Genomic DNA, 25,530 nt, shown 5'->3' with positions numbered 1-25,530 from the left:
CCGGTACAACATGAAGTTGTTACTTGGCAAAATTTCTGGAGAAAATTGGGAGAAAATACTAGGTTCTTTCAATTTCAACAGCCCTTTTTGGGTTAAAACATCAAGATATGTAGTTATAAAACGTAACTACAACGCTGAGCAGTGTTGATACTTGATAATATATATGCACTCTAATCTGCAATCATGAATTCATGACATCATAATCATATCGTTTCATTAAAAAAAAAACTTTGACAGCCAATTTGACACGTCATGTGTCAGCTGTCACAATTTGCAAATCGTCAATCGTGCCGTCATTCGTAAAAATAACCTAAAAATTTAAAAAAGGTGAAAAGATCTCGTACATAATAAAAAGTATTATTGTTTATGTTATTAAATTGTGGACATCAGTAAGCTACTATGTCTGATACAGAGTGGTTAAAGTTAGAGGAGAGGACCATCAAAGCAGAAAAAGAAGCCCAACAAATAGAATACGAGCTGGATAGAATAGCGACAGGTGATCTGAGTTTTGTGGGCAATCCGGAGCTGGATAAACTATTATCTGAGAATGAAAAACTCAAACACCGATTGGCCATACTAGAAAACGCTATAAAATTTGAAAGCTCTAAGTCAAATGCGACAAAGAAACCTAAGGAAACTCCAAAGTTAATTACTGATATCAAAAGTATTAACGACTCCATATGTATCGTCGACGAGCTGAAAAACATTTTCTCAATAGCTGTTTCGTCCGCCTACCCCGATCTTGAAGATCCGCCAGTAGTAATAACTTTATCTGGCAATAACCCTAAGTTTGGCGACTATCAATGTAACTCTGCAATGCCAATTTGTAATCTTCTGAAAGCGAAGAACATAAAGACTAATCCAAGGGAAGTAGCCAACAACATCCTCAATAAAGTACCATCCTCACCATTTGTAGCCAAGGTGGAGGTGGCAGGAGCAGGTTTTCTGAATATTTATTTGAACAGGGAGATAGCTGAGCATGTTCTTAACTTAATATTGAAGTCTGGAGTCAAGCCACCTCCTGTAAAAAGGCAGAGGATAGTTGTGGATTTCTCTGCTCCTAATATTGCTAAGGAGATGCACGTCGGTCATCTGAGGTCTACCATAATCGGTGACAGTATTGCTAGGGTCCTGGAATTTTTAAATCATGATGTACTCCGAATCAATCATCTCGGTGATTGGGGTACACAGTTTGGTATGCTCATAGCACATCTGCAAGATAAATTCCCCAATTATAAAACTGTTTCACCACCTATTGCCGATTTGCAAGCCTTCTACAAGGAGTCTAAGAAGAGGTTTGATGAGGATGAACAATTTAAGAAGCGAGCATACTCTTGCGTAGTGAAACTGCAATCTGGTGAGCCGGACTACACTAAAGCTTGGAATTTAATCTGTGAGGTGTCTTACAGGGAATTCCAAAAGATCTACGATCGATTGGATATCAAAATAATTAACAGGGGAGAATCATTCTATCAAGAGAGAATGAATGTTGTTGTAAAGGAGTTCAAGGAAAAAGGACTGTTGGAGGAAGATGAAGGAAGACTGATTATGTGGGTAAATCCTGAGACACGGGAAGGGATACCTCTGACTGTTGTCAAGTCCGATGGAGGCTATACCTATGACACATCAGACTTGGCGACTATAAAACAGAGGGTCGAAGAAGAAAAAGCTGACAGGTTCATCTATGTTGTTGATTCTGGGCAGAGCAACCATTTTGTTTTAATAGATGGCTGCGCTCGCCGAGCGGGTATATTGACAGGTGACAAAAAGGTAGAGTTTGTTGGCTTTGGAGTAGTACTGGGTGAGGATAAAAAGAAATTTAAAACAAGGTCCGGTGACACCATAAAGTTGTTAGAGTTACTGGATGAAGGTCTGAAACGGTCATTAGATAAATTAAAAGAAAAGGGCCGGGACCAAGTCTTAACATCCGAGGAGCTCAAGAAGGCCCAGGAAGCAATTTCTTACGGGTGCATTAAATATGCTGATCTATCACATAACAGAATCAATGATTATGTTTTCTCATTTGACAAGATGTTAGACGACAAGGGTAACACAGCAGTATATCTCTTGTACGCTTTAACTCGAATCAGGTCTATAGCCAGGAATGCTCAAATATCAGAAAGCGAATTACAAAGCTATGCTCAGAAATCAAGCATAAAACTGGAGCATGATGCCGAATGGAAGCTCGGAAAAGTGCTCCTTAGGTTCCCAGAAGTCATATTGAAAGTGGTTAATGATCTGTTTTTGCACAGCCTATGCGAATATTTATATGAAATCACAACAGTTTTTACAGAATTCTATGACAAGTGCTATTGTATCGAGAAAGATAAGAGTGGTAATATTGTTAAAATATACCACGAGAGGTTGATGTTGTGTGAAGCGACCGCCAGAGTGATGGAAAAATGCTTCTATCTGCTCGGCATCAAGACCGTCTCCAAAATGTAGGGCATCACATTTTTATAATTTATTAATAAAAGTGCAAATAGAATTCAAAACTTTTATTTTACTTCCAAAAACCTCTACAAAACTATACCAGAGTCCAATATAAAAGGTAACATTTATGAAATGGCACTATCGTACAGGAAATAAAAAGCAGACATGTACATACTTCTTAAACTACAACTGTTTACACCACAATAAATTCTAGAGTTTGATTCTTAACAAGATAACATCTGCCAAATACGCTGATAGTAATGTACTCATTTGAACATTCAAGAAATATTAAGTATACATAATTGCAAAATAAAATAGGTATGCTACCAAAAATGTATATACTTAATGCGAACTTTAAAATTTTTGATGTAGTTTTTCATAAAGTTATTACCATCAACACAATGGTAGATACTATAGGAACTTTTATCTAAAAATATGAATGAAAATACACATCTAGTTACATTATATATTGACATGTTTTTATTTCATTCAAATCCATTTCTGTAGGACCAACATGGCATCTCTTGGAAGACTGAGACACAAATTGGTGTGACGAGCAGATTTTATGTAGTAAGTATAAACAATTTTGCTGCTAAAATAATAGGGGCCCCTGGATCAACCAGGGGCGGATAAAGCTATATAGGGGCCTCTAGCAGCAGGGCCCCAAAATTGTTCAAATTTTTTGTTCATTTCAATGTTTTATTTCACCGTTTATTACTCTAATAAATAATTAAAATCCATTAAAAATTAAGTGTAAAAAATACCATAGACCATTATGCATTGCCCTTTATATTTATACCCTGTTATTACAATTTAAATAGTTTAATCTTTCTGTAATTAATAAACAGTAAATAAAAAATCTTCTTAGATAAAAAAGGATCACAATAAAATCGGTATACTTGCCAATTTAGCAAATGACTAGAAAATCTGGTAAGAACCAATTCCTTTATGCCATGATCACACCTACCGAGTAAAGTGGCGACTTGGCGAGACAGTGCTTGGCAGAGAGCTCTGTCTCGCTAGTCGCTACTCTACTCGGTAGGTGTGATGAAGGCATAACTCACGTATTTTTTACAACTCGGCTAGATGCCTAGTGATGTTACAACATTATTAATTAATTGCGTGAATTAGGATTCTGAGTAAAGTTACATGCGACTTTGTCCTTCTACAAAAGTGGGCCGAAGTTTTATTATAATTCATTACAAAATCAGTACAGAATACTCCGCACTCTGTACTATTTCAAAACCATTGTTTTCCCTAGATGAATAAGTATTCACGACCTACATAGTTTGTCAATCACTACACTTAACAAAAGCCGCATTGTATAGGCGATTACCATAGTGGCGTATCTTATACACATGTTATTTCCATTTTTTCGCAGAATACAAATTATTACGTTGAAATATATTTATTTGAACGTGCAGGAGACTACATAGATACAGTAGGTATTAAAATCAGATCTTTTAAAAAGCTATGTTGTAACTTTTAAATGCATACAAAATAAATTAATACACATTTCCCCTTACAAAAAAAAAAATTACACGGTAGATACAAGGTCCGCTTGTCTTGTCAGGCACATTGAAAAAGTCATATGTCAGATAAAGACAGCGAATCTCGAGTAGTACACATACCTAAATATCGTAATTAATAAGAGGGACATTGTATTTTATTCTGACTACGTAGTCTAGACAGCTTTAAAGATATACCTTTTGGATATACACTAGCAAATAACGTCTCAGTAAATTACTTTGAATTAAAATCGTCACACTAAATGCTCTAGTAAAATTTGATATTCATTTTCCAAACATGTATAACACATTCAGCAAAATTGGGAACGACTTTTACAGCAGATAAAATTCGACTCACTTTTTTGAGCAAATATTTATAATAATATAACTAACAGTGTTAAATTACATCTTTCAGAATCAAATCGCAATCCTATGCTTCGATTCTTTCTTTTACTTTGAAGCATATTTTCTAAAAGAAAGCTGCCTTGATTCTCCCTTATGTATCGCATTTCTGCGCCCCCCCTTCCAGAAATGTAGATAAAGAAGTACAGAAAAGTGCGATTCGATGCAGCTAGATGTAATTCAACGTTTAGACAACAAATAACACCGCTTAAATATAACATGCTCGAGACTAAAATCTAGTAACTATATAGCCTCATTACATATTAGTCGATCGCGTGTGGGTGGATGGAACACATACTTCGTAACCCACGTGTGGTCCGGGAATACTAGCCTATGTCACGCGATACTCCTAGAATTTGGCTTTCGAAGAACATAAAATAAGGAGAAATTATAGTGGCAGTAGTTTTTGAAAATCTTTACGCTCTAACGCAGAAGAATGTAGAACTACGGAGTAAATATAGATTTTTATAACCACGTTGAATGTGTATAATTATTATGCCTTACAGAGTTTAATTAAAAAGATAGGATTCACAAACAGAAGGTTTCAAAAACACTAAAATAAAACGCAGATTATTAAATTCTTAAAGCTTTTAAGTTCTCTAAACTGCAAATTATGAAGCGGATAAATTGGAAGAAGCAAAAATTCTAACACTGTATATCTAATACCTATTGCTAACGTGAGAAATTACTATATTCACAAATCTACAACCCAACACAAACACGATCGAATATACCACTTTACGTTTGACAAAATTTCGAGAAACGCAACGACGAAGCTAAAATTTTCTTCGTTTCCCAAATATTTTGACGTGGAAATAATAGTGGGATTTTCACATGAGGCTTCTTAGATTACAAATACATCTAAAACTAGACACATGTATAAGGAACTAATTCTACGGAAAAATTCACATGTAGTTGTATAAAATACTTCGCTGAAAAACTATTTAATATAGGTATAGATAAGATTATAAATGTTTCTAAAAACCCTAGTACACATTTAAATTATCTAAAAAAGGGTTTGGATTGGTCTCGAGATTCAAAGTTACGAATACGTACTACAACAATGAGATTTAACAATATTTTACAAAATATACAATTATACGTTGTGATACTGCGAACGCGGTTCATTATTCATCCCTACGTGGGTAGGAGTTCAACAAGGGCCTTCAATTGGGCTCGAATTTCACAAACAGTCCTCCGAATCAAAACCACCAAAACCCCACTACAGCAGTACAGCCCTAACCAGCTATTATTAATCACATAGTTGTCTCAATTTGTCATTAATCATATACCCATACGCGAAGTTTAAATAGGCTTAAAGAATCACAAAATAATCCTATTATCTTTTTATTAGATCACCCTATCTTAGTTTTTCAGAAGGTCGACGTAAAAAGATAAATATAATTACATTACAGAAAGCTGTTTGTTGTTTGTTGTAGCATTATAAGGAATGTATATTTTTATCGCATAAACAGACTCAGTAGATGTTTCCTACGCCCAATGAAACGCCCGCTTATCATACACGTGTTTTGGAAAACTCTAAGGAAGAACCGTCTAAATGGAACTTTAATACAAAAAATAAAATCTATCATCTACACTACTTCCTATTTCCTAACATCAATGTGAAGACTAGAAAGTGCTAATATTACGAAAGTTAAAATCAGTAAGAAAATAAACCACGTTCGCAGTCGTGTAGAAAACTACGAAACTAACATCAATAACGCTCGCGTCCAGACTATCAATGCAAGTTACCAATTGACATCTGACATTTGGCCAGTCTAACGAGTTATAAAAATAGAGAGAGCATCGGTGGGGCAGTCTTCATTGAGATTTCAGGTCTGGGAAGAGGTGTTGGAGTATAGCTAGGTAGTGCACGCTAGCCGCCCAAGCGACGAACATGTGCCATATGGCGTGCGCGAAGGGTATTCTACCGTCCGACTTGAAAAAGAACACGCCAATCAGATACAACATCCCGCCCAATTTCAGATCCTGCATCGCTGGGAACTCGTGCTGTAACAAAATGGACAACGGTCAAATTAACAGAATTTGCGAATGGCAGAGTTAATTTCGTATTCCAGAGTCGCTTGCCCAAACGTCGGCATGTCATCTAAGTAAATTAATTAGCACTGTCCCTACTCAGCGTGGATTTGGTCACGACTCACGAGAATATTAATACTTGCATTTGTATAAAGAATACTTTACCCTTGAGGGACAAATTGTGGAAAAAACTTAGCAATTAATTACATTCCCGGTTAATCCATCGAATTGTTAGGAGTATGGGCTATGGCTATGTCTTAAATAAACCTAAACTCTAAAGCAATTTCTGACATACAAAAGTAGAATAAGCTATAAAAATAAACATTTTACACAAATACCAAGCGTGTTTCAAAGGGTTGAAGAGTGCGGAAGCGTGATGTAGGCCAAGTTCACGTGAAGTGGAAATGCATTGTATGAACTTAGTAAGGAAATTAATGTATGCATTTATTGTTACGACATTATTTACATAATAAGTATATTTAAATGTGTTACATTACATGGTATAAAATAACCAAAAATCAAGTAAACAAATAACGTCATTCCTTGACAGCAATTGGAAAATTTACCGAGGCCGTTGATTTGAAGACAATATCTGATTAAGATAACGAAATATTATAAAATTGTTGCTCAAATATATTTTCATCAAATTACAATAAAACTGGCCAAACACGTGCACGGTGCTACTAACTGTCCGCAAAATTATGTCCATAAACCAATTCTTGATGTATATGACTTGGATATTAAGTTGGATTCAGCGAGTGGCCTACCGTCTAATAATAACGTATCGCGAATACGGGCATAATATGTCGCATTAATTAATCACAACCAATTTAAGTAAGTATGTATATTATTCGGATCAAGGCAACCCTATTCGTTGTTGAAGGATGGAATTCCATCATGACATGAAATATTATTACTTTATTAAAGTTATAAATTACTAGTCGTAGAAAGTAATTTTATATTAAATTCTTTAGTAAAAAAAATATAATATTTAATATATTTTGCGGAATAGGTAATATTTCTAAGCCAGACCAGAACTTTGTAGACGTTAAATCAATTATTATTTATTTAAATATTTAAAATTTTAATATGGGCCCCTATAGCATCTTAATCCGCCCCTGGTAGAAACTTTTTTTTCGAAATCACAAAAACCAGTCGTAGGTATTTAAAAACGGTTGTGGAAAAGCTTTGGTCGGCTGGTCGAAAATCCAAATGTGATCAGCCAATAAGAAACAATTACGGGCGAGTTCGTTCGAATAGCTTGCGTTTAAAATGCAAATAGTTTTAGATCACCGCCGCCGCCATTTTGAAATTGATATGCATGACCGTACACGGTAGACTTTTTATTGGCCGGTTTCTGAGGTTTTCTACAGGACTTTTGATTAGCTAAATTTATTAAAACCCTCCAAAACTTTGTGTACCTACTGTCTACTGAGTAGTGTTAGTAAATGGTAAGCGTATCTCTATCGAGTTATGAGTATTAAGATGATGAAATCGAATAGCATTGGCAATTCTCAAGGGGTGCAATACAATTCTAAGGCTTCATTAATTAAGACGGGCACGTGTCACTTAACATGGCAGGTGTATTGCCTATTGGGCACTTGTAAGGACTAAGGATAACAAAGTAATCTAACTATGGAGGCGTGCCACAACTGAATTTATCGCGCGGGACCGTACATTTTCCATGACTATAAATTATGGTATGTCTTTACTGGGACTTAGAGAATGTCCATACAAAACATTCAAGTCAGTTCAGTCGTTTGAACGTGATGAGGTAGAGAAGAAGAAACACTTTCGTATTTATCATAGTACGGAATTATAGATGTCATAAATATTAATTTTATCTGATAGTGGCTTTGCAAACTGATGTTGAGTCTGGTAAAACATGTTTTACGCAATGTCATAAGAGAACATTTCCCCACATCTTTCGTAGGGAAATTTTCTCCATACAAGTCTCAGCAACTCATAATTACATCACATTGTGCGCAAACGAATATAGAAGTTAACGTTAACGACGTAATGTTTTCAATATTTACTATTTTCTTTAAACAGGTTTTATCAAAACAAAGTGATAATACATTAGGGTGTGTGAATCCCCTAAATAGAGTTCGCTGTGAAAGTAGCGGCGCTGAGAGAATATTTTTTTTACTTTTGTACTTATAGGAAAATTCATGACACTGCGCGTTGGCGGCTGGCGCGCTGGTCTATACAAATCACAAAAAATAATTGCATTTCCGGTACTTACCGATATTTTTTTTATCTTTAACTGGAAAATTTATAACAAAAATTACTTAACAAAATAGATATGTAACGATATAAATAGGGAAAAAATTTCCTTAGCAATAAAACCTATCTAACGGGTACACTCAGAGACTGAACAGTTTGATAATGTACGGGGCTTATCACTTATTGAAAAAAATCTTCATTTAATTACATTAAGTAATTAATATTCGTCTCTGAGTGCGGCAGTAAGAACCATTTCTAATTAGAACCAATCATATCTCATATATTCGAAGAATGCATCAAAATTTTACTACTAGTTTTAGGGCCTGTTTCACCAAAAATATTTATACCACTTTCTGATAAAGTGAGATTCACAAATTTTTTGACAGATTCTCCATACTTGATTTGTCAAGTTAATTGGTGGATAGCCTATTCGTCACTTATCAGGAAATGGTGAAACAGGCCCTTAGAGTAGTAGTAGTACAAACTCATCTTCATACTAAATTATGTATCTCAGTTTCGTCGCTTGTTAAAGCAAAAATGATAAGGTCACGTCCCTAGCGCGTGTTTGCAATTTGACCAAAGCACGTGCTTATAAAGGCGAGACCGCACTAAGCGACACCACGCGACACTTCACTAGAACTGACGTTTTGTGTCGCGTACCTCATGATACGATTTCATACCCCTAAAATAGAAAAACCTAGCTCTATGGAACGTGAAGTGTCGTGTCGCGTCGCTGCCGCGTAGTGCGGTCTTACCTTAATACTATGGTTGCGTGGTTGGGCAGGTTGCGCAACCATCGGTGTTGTGACCTCAATTAGTCCAATACAGGAGTTACAGATAACAAATACGTGCATTACACAAATGGGAATTCATATGAATGATAAGAAAGGGATATTTCGACATCTAAAAGTTTGAAATTACAACAAAATAAAGTGGCATGCCAATTATACAATGTGTCCCGACACCGGTGTCCAATCCTTTAATGTCATGACTCATGAATCATGATGTATGGCATATATTTTTATCGACTAATTGGCTATAAAGAATTTTGTTTCTTTATAGCAACAAGTTACTTCACAAGTGACAGCCTGATCAATTACAATGTTTTGTGAGTACACAAAACATGAGCCTTATAATTCAGTGGCTCATTCATATTAATTAGGGGAATTAATTTTTTTGGGGCCTCGGCTCAAATAAATATTTTCGGGGCCCCAGTAACTCGGTGCCCCTTATAATGCTAATATAGAATTACGCCAATGTCTTAATCTAAATACAGTATCGAAAAACGGCGTCTTTGCCCTTTGGGCATTGAGTCCTTCGGGCAATGATAAAATAATATGCCATATACATGCAAGTGACCTTTGAGCCGGATAAAAAATATTTTATTTTAAACCGTAACAAAATTTTGGATAACATTTTATGTATATTTTTAAACCGTGTAACATAAGGCGTCGTACAACAATATTTTACCGAGTACCGACCTCTTCTACGCTAAATGCTTTTAGCTAAGTGGTTTATTTATGAAAGTATGTCAAAGCCTTCAAAGGTCGCTTTAAAAACAGCAAAGGGAAAGGGTGAAACGTACTCCTCGTACTGAGCTTGAGGATCTTTAAGTTATGATTGGTACTACTAATATATATTTTGTGGTTATACTTAGATGGGCTAATCCAATTCTATTCCGTATTAAAATATGTTACTTCGAGTAGGTATTTTTTTCTTGCGGAAACCATACATATTTTGCTGGTTCCAAAACTTGAAGAGGTAACAGATGTACTTTTACATTATTTTAGTATGGAAGTATGGATCACATTATCATACATGGCAACCGTCCCCAAAATTTTATCTCTGGCTGTGAGAAAAAGTTCTGATAGCAAAAAGTCTATTCGCGTTAATTTGGAAGTGAATCATCTACACTTTTACAAACTATTATAATTTATAATACATATTATACGAGTATGTCGCCCGCAACTCCGTTGTGCCAAAATTCGATTATTGCGCGTGAACTGTACACTTTTCCGGGATAAAAAACTATCCTATGTTCTTTCCTGGGACTCAAAGTATCTCTATACACAATTTCATTAAAATCGGTTTATCGGATTGAGTGTGAAGAGGTAACAGACAGTCAGACAGACAAACACACTTTCGCATTTATAGTATTATACTAAATATGGAAGTATGGATTAATGTTAGTCAATAATTTTAAAATAACTTTATGAATGCATACAAAACATGTTCAGGGTTTTGTACCATTCATAAAACAATTAGAATTTCCGTTGTATGTAATATCATAATGACGATCGGTTGTAGTGGTTGGTTGACGGTTATAATTATGGTTCATTCTACCTAGCTATTATATTAGGTTGCTAGTTCGAATCGGCTAGGAGTTAGGTAAACTAAGTGATGCTGTGATGACCGTTACCTATAAGGTAAAAACAGCATTTTTTTACCTTATAGGTAACGTAGGGGGGGGGGGGCAAATTATTCAGGTTCTGGGCCAGGGGGGGCAAATCAGATTTTTCATAAGCTAGGTGTTTATAAAGAATAAAAAATTAATAATTTTTAGTTGTAAAAATATTGTATTGCAAACAAATGGCAAAAATTCCCCCCCTCGGTACTACGCCCATGGTGATATGTTTGGCTGATACATCATTACGTTAAAAACCGATTTAGATATTTTGAACCTTGCTATAGGAAAATGGAAATAGGATAATTTTCGTCAGCGTAACAAGTACCACTAATAGTGCATAGTTACTAATTTTTGCGCAACATCTAGTGTCCAATATAAATTGTTATTCAACTACACCCCTTTATAGAGCTGAATAGAAGACGGAATTTGCACAAAGCCCCAATGGACGTAGTTTATTGGTTAATTCTGTACCAGTTAAGCCTGACACGAGCATGTGTCTAGGGACCTCCTATAATAGCCAGTAAGTACGTAGATGCCTAGTTAATAATGTCAGAGCTCACGCGAACCACGAGTCACGACGTTGATAAATTGCTTTTTAAATGGCGAACCTTCTTGTTTTAATCGTTTATAAGCATTTGAGAATGCATTTTTTAAATATCGAGAATAGTTTTAAAAGAAATAAAAGGTACATTTTCATCTAGTAAATATATCATGATACAGCGTGATAGCCAAGAAATACCCAAGTTTTATGTAAGAAATGCTTTCCTACATAAAACTTGGGTTAGTATGATAAACATAACAGAGCAATATTTAATAAAAGAATGCTGATGATGTGACAACACAATTCGATAGCAAACGAAAACAAACAAGCCAAGTTAAGTTACACACAAACAAGAGCATAAGCAATGTAGAATGAAGAGTATAAGCAATGTAGCACACAGCAATACATACATTTGACGTGAAAATGATCACAGCGGGGCCCAGTCCCATGGTGAGGTACAGCAGCAGCTCGAGCATTTTGTACCGCTCGTGGAAGATCTGCTGGTAGGTGATGCCGAGGACGGCCAGCAGCCAGATCGCCCAGCGGAGCTCACGGAGCATCCAGCAGGATAAGGTGCCCACGGTCAGCCAGGGGAAGTAGGAGCTGGCTATAAAGATGTAGATCATCGCGCGGTCGCAGCGATGAAGGAAGTGCTTCATTTTGCTGCAACAAATGATATGGTTAGCTGGTGTTCTTTAACTTGCAATCAGCCTACTACCAGTAGGCAGAGTCCGAAGCATATTCTTGGCCGCATTATAGTATTAATTTCGATCCTTGAGACGAAATTTAACACGAAATAAACCCAGTAAAAACTTCAATGTATGAAAACATTTTGATGCCCTGATTCCTGAGGCAGTTGCCGATGCCGATCAGAAAAACTAAACATTGGAGGGCAAGGCCCGTAGTACGTGCTACAAGAGCTATATGAGTAAACTGGCCGTGATTATTTTAGGTATGCTCAAAGTGATTTAATGAAGTAGAGATTATTAAAATTTATACGAATTTTAAGTTTTAACTTTAAAATCACATCATCGTAATCACTCTTCCCTGTTCAAAATATGGTTTTAAAGATATTTTTAGACCAAATATAAAGTGTCTATAGAAAATCTTAGGAAAAGCGTGTCTTTAAACTAAATAAGTGTGATAACGATTCTTCAATCGCCGATAGAACTTGAAACGGATCTCTGTAATTGGATCTCCTTGTACGCAACAAGTTATTTCCTTCACGGCACTAACGACCGATACAAAGCGAAGCCTTAATTCGCCCTATTTATTATCTCCTGGTATTATCCAGATCTTCATCATCATCTAAATGTATTGACACTGAATAGAACTTAGCACAAAATATTGATCTCTTTGCTGTGTAAATAACACAGGTCATCGATGAAACTTTGATGGTCTATTATCCGCACTAATATCGTAAATGCGAAATGTGTCTGCATATTACCTCTTTACACCCAAACCACTGAGCTGATTGCGAAGGGTATGAAGATACTTTCAACGTTGGGTAAGGACATAAGACACTTTTTATCTTTTAAAAAAATGCGTTAAAGCAATTTCGGAAACTAAATTGCGGGGTAACGTCTAGTCGTTACTCGTTTGTAATGTTAGATCATATCGATCATTCAGTATCTAAGTTAAGAATAAAACATCAAACAATTCCCTTATAGCCCTCGGCGATCGATCGTTGCTCATGAACATTGAACAATATAAAAGAAGTCGGTCGAAAATAAAATATGTGAAAGAAATAAAATTTCCCCCGGGATCCGAAGTCGTTTTTGGGCAACGTATATAACTTTTAGGCAGTAAATATTTAAGTGAAATGGTAACTTAATGTACACTTGGGGTGGTCTTTATGTTCGGGGACACATTTCTATTTACTGTTTTGAGGGTAATGGTTACCTTCTATTATTAATCTTGGCAGGTCAATGTAATTCAATGAATTGGGTTCTCCCTCTAGTCTTCTATATATATAAAACTCAAAGGTGACTGACTGACATGGTGATCTATCAACGCACAGCCCAAACCACTGGACCGATCGGGCTGAAATTTGGCATGCAGGTAGATGATACGACGTAGGCATCCGCTAAGAAAGGATTTTGATCAAATCTACCTCCAAGGGGTTAAAATAGGGGATGAAAGTTTGTATAATATAATAATACTTCTTAACGCGAGCGAAGCCGCGGGCAAAAGCTCGTTTATGATAAAACCCGTTGTTAAGTTACTGGTAATTCCTAGGCCTGAATTCTCCAACACAATTTTATGTATCTTAATGCAAAGCTTGCAGAATTAACACAAAGTATAAAGACGTTAAAGTAATACATATTTTATCCGATACGTAACAAAAGTGACTTGATAGACAAGGAAAAAACACAGTAAAAATATACTGTCTAGTATGGTCTAGTGTCTATAATAACTCTATACATACGTTTTTTGGATAATTGGAGTTATTTATTAGTAAGGAGGACATATTACGATAGAAGTTATAAATTCTCATAAATATTCAAAGCTAGTTAAAATACGAGTAATTTTGTATAATGGAAAAAGCACTGTGCAGTATTAAATTCGAATCCATTAGTCGTCTTGGCAAATTGGTCTTTGCATTTATTTTAAGCAATAAAGAGCTTGGACGTTTAAAACTTTAAACTTCAACCTTGGTGCAGCAATTATGGGTAAAATAGGTAACTTAAGGTTTCAAACGGAGGGCGCGTTTTAAAATTTAAAATTGAAATTGCTGTTTTAAACAAACTTGTGCACCATGAATTGAGGTCTATAATATTTAAATATTATGCACTTTCGAGGTCGATTACCTATGGGAAATCATAGACGAATATTATGCACCTTTATACATATTTTGTAATCGCTTGCAATAGTCCATTATAGGCTAAAATAACCGCATATTCAATTTGAAAAATGTTTTAAATGTATCTATATTTATGAATACAAATGATTTCAAGTAAGAAAGAATGCTACCTTGAGAATTTTCTGCTGAAATTCTAAGCACGTTCTACGTAAAACCGTAGCCTTGAAATCAATATGAGATTTTAAACCTGCAGTACATAGATCATAAACTAATTTCTTAATCTGATAGCGAATAACTTTACAAGACCTGCTGGTATCTGTTTAGCGCATTGGGAAATCCATCACAGCGAAGCCTTTATAGAGTTAGTTATTAACTTATTAGTTATACGTAAATAACTAGTAGTATACCCAATAATAATCTTTTTAAATGCTCTGTCTAAACTAAGCCTTAAAAACAAACACCTTAAATGGAAAATTCACGTAGATGGTTAAGAAATTTAGCCCCAGCTATTTATAAATTAAACCTACGATAATACAGCGGTCAAAGAAGGCAATTTTGTCGGTAAATATAAAATTAGGCTGCTTTTATATTTACCAGTAAAATTGCCTTTGAGCTTAGGTACAGTGGCGACCTTACCCATTGCGAGGCCCTGGGCGGCACATCTTTGCGATGCCCTTTGGTCTTACGGAAAAGTATGTGATACGAATGTAGGACTGGTTGCTCGGTAGGTTTTTGTTATGTTTGACGAGGAATTCTAAGGTTACTAGAAAATACAAATAAATAAATAAAAATTTGACGCGAGCGTGGCCCCGGGAGATTGCCCTAATGGCCGCCCCCTTAGACCGCCACTGCTTAGGTATGATTGGTTCAAAAAGGTTAGGCATCGAAATGTGAATACGACATTATGTAGATCGTTAAGGCACTATTAAGTACTGTGTATGAAAATGTTGACATGTGAGGCCCCCAAAATTGCGAGGCTCGTAAGTTGTAGCAATTACACTTTTAAAGTTCTATTTTCTTTTTCGCGAAACATTTAAAATTTAAAATAGGCAGTACCGCAGTTGAATATCACAGCGATCATGGACGCGGGCAGAAATAATTTCCAAGGGGTGCAGATTTTAGTTTTCTTTCTTTTCTGTTTACTTTTTACAAACACCAGTGACTGTCTATTAACAGAATTAATTTAGTGCCGAAACATTGCGAACTATCTTTGTACGGCATGGTAATAGAGTTACAGACGGCTTTTTATTTCAATAATTCCTGTTGATCCCGAGATTCGCAAGGGGTGCAAGTGCACCACCCGGCACCCCCCTGCCGCGGCCGGCGCCCATGACAGCGATTATTCCTACCGATTGCGACACGTCGCTCGTGGTGTATCTAACAAAAAGTCTAAAATATTCTAGTGTCAACTTACGTTTCTGCCTTGCAGCAGCATACTGAGTGGAAGGTGGTGGACACTGCGAAGAGGAGACACAGGGCCAGCCCGTACACGACAGCGGCGATCGCTTGGGGCGCGTTGATCGAGCGCGTGAGCAGCTCGCGAGCGCCGTACGATGCGGGCGCGACGCACAGAGCGTGCGTGCATACGTTCGCTACGTTCTCTACCTAAAAAAAAATTATTAAATAACATTACGTGTCTTTGGGCTTACCGCATAATTATATCCTTTTTCTCATTAGTTTTTGAACACCCATTTAATAGGACAAATCCAAGGAAATCAGGACGGACGACTCACATTGAGATTACTAATCCTTTTTTTATTCTCAGAATATTTTGTTGATCATAACTAACAAATTCCGAAGTATGGGCTTCGGAATTTGTCAAATTTAAACTTTGTTCATTTATTATAATTTTACTTGTTCATTATATTTATGATTATTAACCCGTTGATCGTGGAAAAACGAGAGAAAAACGAGTCCTACATTCGCATCGTTTAAAGATATAAGATAGGTAATCAGGCGAGCAATTGACACAACTGATGTTGCCTGTATCAGATTGTTCTCTGTGCATTTTAATTCATCAAGCCCCATACGGTCACCAGTGACCAAGACACAATAGATTTCTATTGTGTCTCGGTCACTGGTGACTAGGGAATGCAATCTTGGACCAAGATTGACTACTCAAGATCTTGGCGTCTCTTTTCTGAATCAAGATTGGGCAGTTAGAGATCTTGTTGAGATTCGGGTCGAGATCTTGGTCGCGAATCAAGATTTTCGGGATTTTCGAGATTGAGCACAATTGAAAAAAATGCGTTTTTTTGCTTCAAATGAAATGAAATGAAAATATTTATTTCTAAATAGGTTAACAAAGTTAACACTTTTAGAACGTCGAGTCTACATGAGGCCTACCACCGGTTCGGGAACTACCCCGCCGAGAAGAACCGGCGTAAGAAATTGATAGTAATTAGTAACCAGTATTAGTAATATATTATGTAATGTTACAAAGAATTTGTTTTTGAGAAAATTGGGTATTGTTATATGAACTAAACATAACAAACTCAGTTTTTACAAATTCAAGTTTTTTGAAACATAAAAATCTGACAAGTTAAGGCGCAGCGCAGACGACAGACGATCCGTGACGCACTTTTTAGGGCCAACCCACACGTACCACAACCACACGACAACTGCAGTTCCACACGACAAACACACGACGTGGTCGGGCGTATATTTCGTATTGTAAATGAACTGGACCATTCACACGTACCACATTTTGCAGTCGTTGTCGACCACTTGTAAAATACCGACCACATCGCAACCACGTCGCAACCACGTCGCAACCACATCGCAACCATAACGTTGCGTCTATGCAACGACACGCTGCCCGCGCTCTTTCAAAGCAAAAGTTGGTACTGAGTAACGGGTACGCCATCTAGTCCGAAACGTTACTCACGAATGCGTTTCCTTACTCGCATTTTTCGTTGCCGTATATTTTTTTATTTAATTTTTTTTTAATATAATAATATTATTATTATTATGTTTTTTTAGGGTTCCGTACCCAAGGGGTAAAAACGGGACCCTATTACTAAGACTTCGATGTCTGTCCGTCTGTCAGCCTGTCTCCAGGCTGTATCTCAAGAACCGCTATAGCTAGACTTCTGAAATTTTCACAGATTGTGTATATTTGTTGCCGCTATAACAACAAATACTAAAAACTAAATAAATTTAATATTTAAGGGGACAAATTAAAATTAATATTCAATATTTACATACAACAAACGTCAATCATACATCAACAATCAACATCAATAATACATATAGCAAGGATGAAACAATAAAGTGTCCTCATCGAAATCCATGACTTTGGGCAAGACGTGTTTCCGCTATAAAAGCCGGAGTCGAACTACAATAGTTCGACTTGCACATGACGCAACCACGTCGCAACCACAAAATGCTGCAGCGACACCATTCACACGTAACCACAGCTCGACGACATTTTGTCGTTGCGATGTCGTGTGGTAGTGGTACGTGTGGGTTGGCACTTAGTCTGTGGAAATAGAACCTATGCAATTATATGCAGTAACGCACACGATTGAAAATCTTGAAATCTTGTTACAATCTTGGACAATTTTTTCAAGATCGCGAACAGGATTTCGAAATTCAGGATTGATGGCTTTCAAGATTGAATCTTGAAAAAACACTCAAGATCTTGGTGGAATCTTGATTTTGCATGATCAAGATTGCATTCCCTACTGGTGACCGTATGGGGCTTGATGAATTAAAATGCACAGAGAACAATCTGATAGAGGCAACATCAGTTATGTCAATTGTTTGCCTGATTACCTATCTTATATCTTATATATTTAAACGAGCAATTCTTGTATATTAATCTCGATCGATTAAATCGATCTAGCTAGGAATCATTTTTAGAAAATGTCATTTCATTCGTGTTTTATCGAATACCGAGCAAAGCTCGGTCAAATAGCTAGTAATAATAATAATAATTTGTTTCTCCGTTCTTTTCCTATTTTTGTTTTTCATACTCGTGATATACGCTTCCAAAGTAACTGGTAATACTAATTTATTTAAGTTCAAGCATACATTCAGCATCTCCCTAGTATTTACAAATTACGTTTACTTGAAAGTTGAAACACACGCTAATATAATAGATAATAATTTCATGAACTACATATTTGCCATTTGAATTTTTTTAGGTTAATTTTGAACTATGATAGGTAAAAAAATAGGTTTTTGGTGTGATCTCGGCAACACAGCAAATGTATGGTCAGGGTTGTTTGCTCAATTTGTTCATGGTAAAGGTTTACAAACCAACGCTAATTTTTTTTGGTTCAATAATTATATTAGTCGACTTAGGCGGTGCTCCTATTTCTGGGTGGTTCACTGTGCTACGCTCCCACCTTAGCCATGTAACCTAACCCAATCAAGTCGCATTGGGCCAACATTTTCTGGGGGTGGAAGTGGTACGGGGAGGTTTATCTCACCCAAAACACCCATGTGACCATCAAAAAAAATTGGAGTAGGTTTGTAAACCTAGCCTCGTTCATTTTATTACTATATTTATTACTACAGACTTAATTTTGCGACAGTTATATATAGCCAAATAAAAATGTATTGATTTGTTGTGATAACCAATGCTTAAGACTGAGGTAGATAATATTTACTTACATTCATAATGTTTAGTACAGAAATTGTGTATACTGCAAAAAACACAATTTATAAAATCTAAATATTTTTTTATTATACTGAGAAATTTTATTAATTAATATTATAACAGGGCAAGTAAACACGTAAAATTACTATAAAAATATATATACTTACTGTAGTTGGTACATAAGCTTTATTGGCGCTAGCTCGCTCATTCATCCATTTTACACCTTTTAACTTTTCCCATGGTACTTCGTAATGGAAATATACCTTACTCTGGTTGAACTTTGATTTAAATTTCATAATAATCGCAGAAAAAAAACTTAATACATCACCCATCGTAGGGTATTTAGTTTAGCACAAGTTTAAAATGGTCAAAAGACCAAAGGTATCACGAATGAACGTAAAATAATATTTGTATATCTCATTTTCTAACTACGAAGTAGATTTTTCGATACATATTTTTCTTTCACACAATTTATTTCACATAATATATTTATCATAAGCCTAGAAAGCACCTAGAAAGTCGAACACTGCACGCAAGACAAAAGCCAAAAACCAAATATGAGATGACACTGACAAGTGACAAGTGTTGAAGTGACAACTCGAATAATAAGACAAATCAAATTCAGATATGACGTTTGACATTGACAGATATATTTTTTTCTTCTTTGCTGATTGCTCCACAGTCCACGGTTTTATTTATAAACCATTGCGTCGCTGCGCGTGCGATACCGCGTATGAGCAGTTGGTAAATACCGCGTATCTGCTTTTTGATGATTTTACAGGAGGAAGAAAAAACTGAATATCTCAACTATTTTGACTCCTATTACCGACTGAACTTAACAGTTAGTTCTTTGCACTTTCCTTTAGTGGTTAGTAACGTAAATTTGTTCGCAATTGGCTTAGGTTTTGTGTAAAGTCAAGTCAAAAACAATTACGCGTGTTTGTATTAAGTAGTTACAAAATAAGTAGGCTTGATATTAAAGATCCGCGGTTTTGAAATCAAACAATTAAGTAAAAGGTTGCATTTTTTTATTAGAAAAATCAAATATTTTTTATTTTGTTCCACTGTAGCTTTGCAAAAATATGACGTGTTGATTACCAAAATCATTTAACAATATTATCTATTCTTAATTTTTAATTGAGATCCCAATTTTTCATAGATTATTGACTTTATCTGACAGAGATCATAATAATTATTTAAGATAAAAATAATAATATTGATATATTTAATATTACATAAGTACATACTGAAGCCCTGCTCTTTCATGGACAATGAGTTTCTAAAATACTAGAGTAGCAATGTCTTACAAAAGATTCTCAGAAATGCGTAACCACTTTTTTGTTCAAAAGACAATGTCAAGTCATATATTCGTTATGTCATTATGTATGTGAGATATGCCTGCAGGCATCTTCGAAGTGGCAACGCGTTGCTACCGTAAACTTCCAATCTAGTTACGTTAGTAACATAGAATATCATTGTTCATGGACCTGAAGAAAAGCACCTCCGCCCGGAGCACTTGTTATCAGAGGGTCGAAGGTCAAAATGAGTCCGACGCTTAAATGTAGGGACCACAGCAGCTATACTCTCCAGAGTATAGCCGCCAGAATCCAGTCTGTCGGAGCTTAGCTCTGTACGGCGGTTCAATATAGGCAGATTCCGTTACTAATTTCATAGTAATAAGGCGTGCATTAGCCGTGAAAAAAAATTTTGGTCTTTCAGCGCTGCTACTTTCACAGTAAACTCTCTACAAGGAACACGTACACACCCTAAAGTATTATCACTTATTTTTGTTACACCCTGTATATTTTTTTAAGAAATAAGGGGGGCAAACAAGCAGACGGGTCACCTGATGGAAAGCAACTTCCGTCGCCCATGGACACTCAACATTAGAAGAGCTGAAGGTGCGTTGCCGGTTTTTTTAAGAGGGAATAGGGAAGGGAAGGGTAGGGAATTGGGCCTCCCGTAAACTCACTCACTCGGCGAAACACAGCGCAAGAGCTGTTTCACGCCGGTTTTCTGTGAGCCCGTGGTATTTCTCTGGTCGAGCAGGCCCATTCGTGCCGAAGCATGGTTCTACCACTTAAGAATTATACATTTTTCATTGACACAAATCACAATATTATATTCTACCGATTCAATGCGGCGCACCTTTTTGAAGACTTTCAGTCGTGGCGGCATACAATTTTCCCGTGACACGTGAGCCGTGTCATACGCCATAGAAGTAGATGACACGGTTACCGTGTCATCCGCCACGTTCAAAAAGCTTTATGGTTTTTTTGGTTTTTAGGCTTGTATTAACTTGATTTATTTAGTTGAGCCCAAACCATTGTTGTTGACGAAAGGCTACGTTGTTTTGAGTTGATTTCGAGTAGTTTTACTAAGTGTAAACCTGAAAATGGCAGGTAAGCGATTTTTTTATTCAGATGTTGCAAACCTTTTGTAGGTTTCAAAGTTAGAAAAATGAGTATCTACCTATATTAAATAGATATGGGTTTCCAAAGTATATTTACTTTCGGGTTTACAAAGTATATTTACTTTGGAAACCCAGATCTAAACCCAGATATACGTTCGTAGATAAATTTAAAGAAGTTCGTTGTTAAGTTTTTTTAACCGACTTCCAAAAAAGAGGAGGTGTGTTCAACGATTACTCCACCGTTTGTGTTTTGTTGACTTTCAAAATTTGTCTTTTGTTGTATATATGTTTGTTCCGATTGATCCGGTTCCGAGTTAGTACCATGTTCACAAAAGTGGTGATCTGATGATGGGAACCATGAGGAATCCAGGGGACTTCTTGAAAATCAAATGGGAACATCTGGTTATTTTGGTTTTATGGGATGTGTTTTGATCATATTATGCTACCAAAAAGTAAAATTTTGCATGGTCCCGAAGGTGCTGAACAGAACTCCTGATTCCTTATAGATACGTCTTTGGGAGTTTCGCTGTTGTTTAAAATACCAAAATCATAAGCTACAGCTATACATTAATCATCATCAACACTACACCATGCATCATCAAATTATGACCCTGTTATTAGTACTTTTCATAGTCTTATAGATCGAGACTGATGTTTTTGATCATTATTCTGTAGTTTGCATGGGCGTACCCAGGTTCTGAGCCAGGGGGGGGGGGGGGGGCAAATTACCCAGGGTCTGGTGCCAGGGGGGGCAAATCACCCAGGTTCTTCAAATCAGATTTTTCATAAGCTAGGTGTTTATAGAGAATAAAAAAATTATAATTTTTAGTTGTAAAAATACTGTATTGCAAACAAATGGCAAAAATTCGTTCTTAATTTTTAATTTTTATAGATAAAAGTACTAGATAATATACTTAGTAGGAACGTCAACATGATCCAGGGGGGGGGGGGGGGGGGGCAGCTGCCCCCCCCTGCCCCCCCCCCCCTCGGTACGCCCATGGTAGTTTGTCTAATGATTTTAATATTATTTTGTTATTTTAAAGCATAATACTATTATTCGAATTTGATGTTATGGCTACCAAGGTGTGTTGGTGACAATTATGTTAATAAAAAACGCCAAAACTGTGTAGAAAACCTTAAGAATAACTAAAAAAAGTAAAATTATTATTTTTAAACAAAAACATTAAAACCGACTTCCAAGGTAAAAACAATAGTAATTTTCTAAACTGAACTAAAAAGTGTTAAATAATAATTCTTATTCTGTACTCAGTATTTCTGTTCTCAATCTTCATAATTTTGAAGTCAGTACCAGTCCTATAAGTTGCAGTTACATTATTCTGTCATAGACCTGGCGATTAGGTTAGCTGGCGGCTAGTTAGCCGGCGGGCGTCCGAATTTTTGTGATCAGAAATTTCGGATAATGTACGGTGGGCCAAAAAAGGAGACATCACCTATTTTTTTTTCAATTCACAGAATATTCAGAGAGGAAGCCTATAAGCTTATTTTACGTAGAAAATTTAGACGGTTTTGTTCGGAGTAGAACCTTCTAAAGTGTAATTTGAGGGAGATACAATCGCTTTTTAAATGACACGGCTCACGTGTCATACGCCACACGTTAAAAACCCATAAGACGCGGCTGCCGTATAATCCGCTATGAATGCACCTTTTAAAAAAGGTTGACGGCCCCTACTTTATTTCAAATCACAGAATATTCAGAGGCGAAGCCTATAGGCTTGTTCTACGTGGAAAATTAAGATGATTTTGTTCAGAGTGGAACCTTCTAAAGTGTAATTTGAGGGAGATACAATCGTTTTTCAAATGACACGGCTCCCGTGTCATACGCCACACGTTAAAAACGCGTATGACACGGCTCCCGTGTCATCTGCACTGAATCGGTTAAGAAACCTATCATAGCTACATACAGTAGTTTTCATGGGCGTCAGTAGAGATATCATAGACAAGGACATTTTTCCTAGACAGTTTACATGGCAATGTTATGATTTTGCAGCAAGTAATCCGGGTGTAGCAAAGGCCGGCAACGCACCTGCAGCTCTTCTAATGTTAGGAGTGTCCATGGGTGACGGTAGTTGCTTTCCATCAGATGACCCTTTCGCTCGTTTGCTTGTGTATCTTGTAGCAACTTTGTCACTTTCATAGTAAAGTTGATATGTCATAGCAAAGTGTCATTTCAAAGTAATGTTATAACCTACGATATCTATACATATAAATAAAATTGGAGTGTCTGTTTGTAATATTGAAAGAACCGTTTTTTTCTACATGCATATTAATGTATATAGGGTACAGAGTAGGTACAGACACCAAAACAACATTTATTACAATTTTTGTCTGTATGTCTGTCTGTCTGTCTGTTTGTTCCGGCTAATCTCTGAATGGCTGGAGCGATTTTGACGGGACTTTTTTAGGCACATAGCTGATGTAGTAAGGAATAACCTACTTTTTAACCGACTTCCGAAAAGGAGGAGGATATATTTTACTTTTTTATAAAGGAACCTCAAAAAGGGGGCCATTTTTCTCTTTTTCGCGGGCAACAGCTAGTAACTTATAAAGTTATAAGTTATTAACATTAAGTTCTTGCAGATCACACTCAGCTTGTCTTATAGCTAATGTTAAAAATGCACCTTTTTTAATAGAAATCAAAGAAGGGGTATGAATAAAAATATAATAATTGAAAAAAATACCTAAATAGTTTAATACAGAATTCCTATCCCTAATATACATAATTAATCCCGGCGACAGATAAAAAAAAAAAGTAACAAATTACTTATTTTTTACATACATTCCATAATGTTTATCATAGGTTTTATTCATCATTCACAACTTTATACACTCAGGTGACAAGTCTTACATTTCTTTCTTATCTTAATCCATAAAAAGCTCACCCTTCAACTTTATTAAATACTTTTACTATTTTGCTCTATATATTTTTCATACAAACTAAAAATGACTTTCAAAAATTTGTAGCAATGTCTTAATTTCTGCAATTCTTGCTGCTTGAGCTTGTACAGGGACCATAGCTTGAGACACTTCTTCACCTTTAGCCAGAATTGTGTACATGCTTTTGATGTTGTTGTCCATAGCGTCACAAGTTTTACCAACTGCGTCTCTATACACCTCCATGTTCTCTGCTGTCAGGGATGAATTAGAATGCAGAATACTCGATAAGTTTTCAATTAAATTATCTACGGACTGTGCTATTTTTTGTGCCTCGTATTCTAGATCGTTCAATACTGTTATATCTATTTGGCCAATCTGCGGTGCCAGTATCTGGCGGTACAGCTTGCCGGAAGGTGTGCTGGACCGTGACGCACTTGAGCTACCGAAAATGGGTGTTTCACCTTTTTTTGAAATGGGGCTCGATAACTTAATCTTAAATTCTAAGTCGTCGGCTACGTAGTGCGTCATGTCGCCTTCGTATCTGACGTGACCGTCGATGTCTAATGGTTTGTTTTGTTTTCTGTTCTCGGAGGGCAAGTTGAATGGTCTCGAAGGTCCAGCTTTCGTGTCCTCCTCGTTTGGTGTCTCAGGGCCATTATCGGAATGGAATGATATTTCGCTGTAAGAAGCGGTCATGCGTGCTGATACCTCATCGTCCAAATCGTCTCCGTCCTTGCTGGATTTTTCTTCCAGTTGAGCAATGTGAGGCGACAACGCCTTTCGTGGATCGCTCATACTGATTTAATTAATGTAGATCAAAGAACTTTTCACCAAATTTTAGTAAGTCTTTGGCATGTTTCAAGTATATTATTGAATTTTTTCTGACTGTGCAGCTTAATAATTTTAAAACTACAAAGATTTTAAATGAACATTATTTTTTTGCAACAAAAACAAAACAAATCGTCTCGGTCTTCTTCTCCTTCTTCGATTTTCACAGATAATTTTATTACATTTTATATTTTTTAGTTATAACTTATAACGAAGTTTCGATTGCAAAGGTGTTGCACTATTGTTCCACAAAAATAAGAAAAATGTTATAGAAATTAGAAGCACGTTACTAGATTAAATCTAGCGTTAGTTAAATGGATTTTAGTTTTTTTGATGATCCTTTTTTTTATAATACTCACAAGTTCACTTCACAAGTCACAACTCAATACCTTTGCTCAATAATCATTGCAAAAATATAAAAAAATATAATT

General features: G+C 36.2%; 3 protein-coding genes across 3 annotated transcripts; 1 reads left to right on the top strand and 2 right to left on the bottom strand.

The window, feature by feature from the left end:
• The first annotated feature begins 294 nt into the window (after positions 1-294).
• LOC121735613 (arginine--tRNA ligase, cytoplasmic) lies at positions 295-2,488 on the top strand. Its single transcript, XM_042126481.1, has one exon. It carries the CDS (start codon positions 400-402, stop codon positions 2,443-2,445), a length of 2,046 nt encoding a protein of 681 aa, XP_041982415.1. The 5' UTR covers positions 295-399; the 3' UTR covers positions 2,446-2,488.
• A 1,980-nt stretch (positions 2,489-4,468) lies between these two features.
• Positions 4,469-19,506, bottom strand: LOC121735615 (monocyte to macrophage differentiation factor). The gene is made up of 4 exons (XM_042126483.1): positions 19,131-19,506; positions 15,772-15,962; positions 11,965-12,217; positions 4,469-6,353 (listed from the first exon to the last, which is right to left on the bottom strand). Exons 1-4 carry the CDS (start codon positions 19,293-19,295, stop codon positions 6,165-6,167), a joined length of 798 nt encoding a protein of 265 aa, XP_041982417.1. The 5' UTR covers positions 19,296-19,506; the 3' UTR covers positions 4,469-6,164.
• Positions 19,507-24,065: 4,559 nt separating this feature from the next.
• On the bottom strand, positions 24,066-25,182 carry LOC121735271 (BLOC-1-related complex subunit 6). The gene has a single exon (XM_042126041.1). The coding sequence runs from the start codon at positions 25,064-25,066 to the stop codon at positions 24,332-24,334; it is 735 nt and encodes a 244-aa protein (XP_041981975.1). The 5' UTR covers positions 25,067-25,182; the 3' UTR covers positions 24,066-24,331.
• Positions 25,183-25,530: the final 348 nt, after the last annotated feature.

This window comes from Aricia agestis, chromosome 17, assembly GCF_905147365.1.
Source record: "Aricia agestis chromosome 17, ilAriAges1.1, whole genome shotgun sequence".
Classification (NCBI taxonomy): Eukaryota; Metazoa; Arthropoda; class Insecta; order Lepidoptera; family Lycaenidae; genus Aricia; species Aricia agestis.
This window is presented reverse-complemented; position numbering and strand designations above follow the sequence as displayed.

What these genes read in the sequence shown, in the direction of transcription:
- LOC121735613 (XM_042126481.1), top strand. Translation starts at nt 400, where the DNA reads ATGTCTGATACAGAGTGGTTAAAGTTAGAGGAGAGGACCATCAAAGCA.
- LOC121735615 (XM_042126483.1), bottom strand. Translation starts at nt 19,295, where the DNA reads ATGGGTGATGTATTAAGTTTTTTTTCTGCGATTATTATGAAATTTAAA. An exon ending in TGCTGCTGCAAGGCAGAAAC is followed by an intron (nt 12,218 to 15,771) that starts GTAAGTTGACAC and finishes CATTTGTTGCAG; the next exon opens with CAAAATGAAGCACTTCCTTC. An exon ending in TGATCATTTTCACGTCAAAT is followed by an intron (nt 6,354 to 11,964) that starts GTATGTATTGCT and finishes ATTTTGTTACAG; the next exon opens with CACGAGTTCCCAGCGATGCA.
- LOC121735271 (XM_042126041.1), bottom strand. Translation starts at nt 25,066, where the DNA reads ATGAGCGATCCACGAAAGGCGTTGTCGCCTCACATTGCTCAACTGGAA.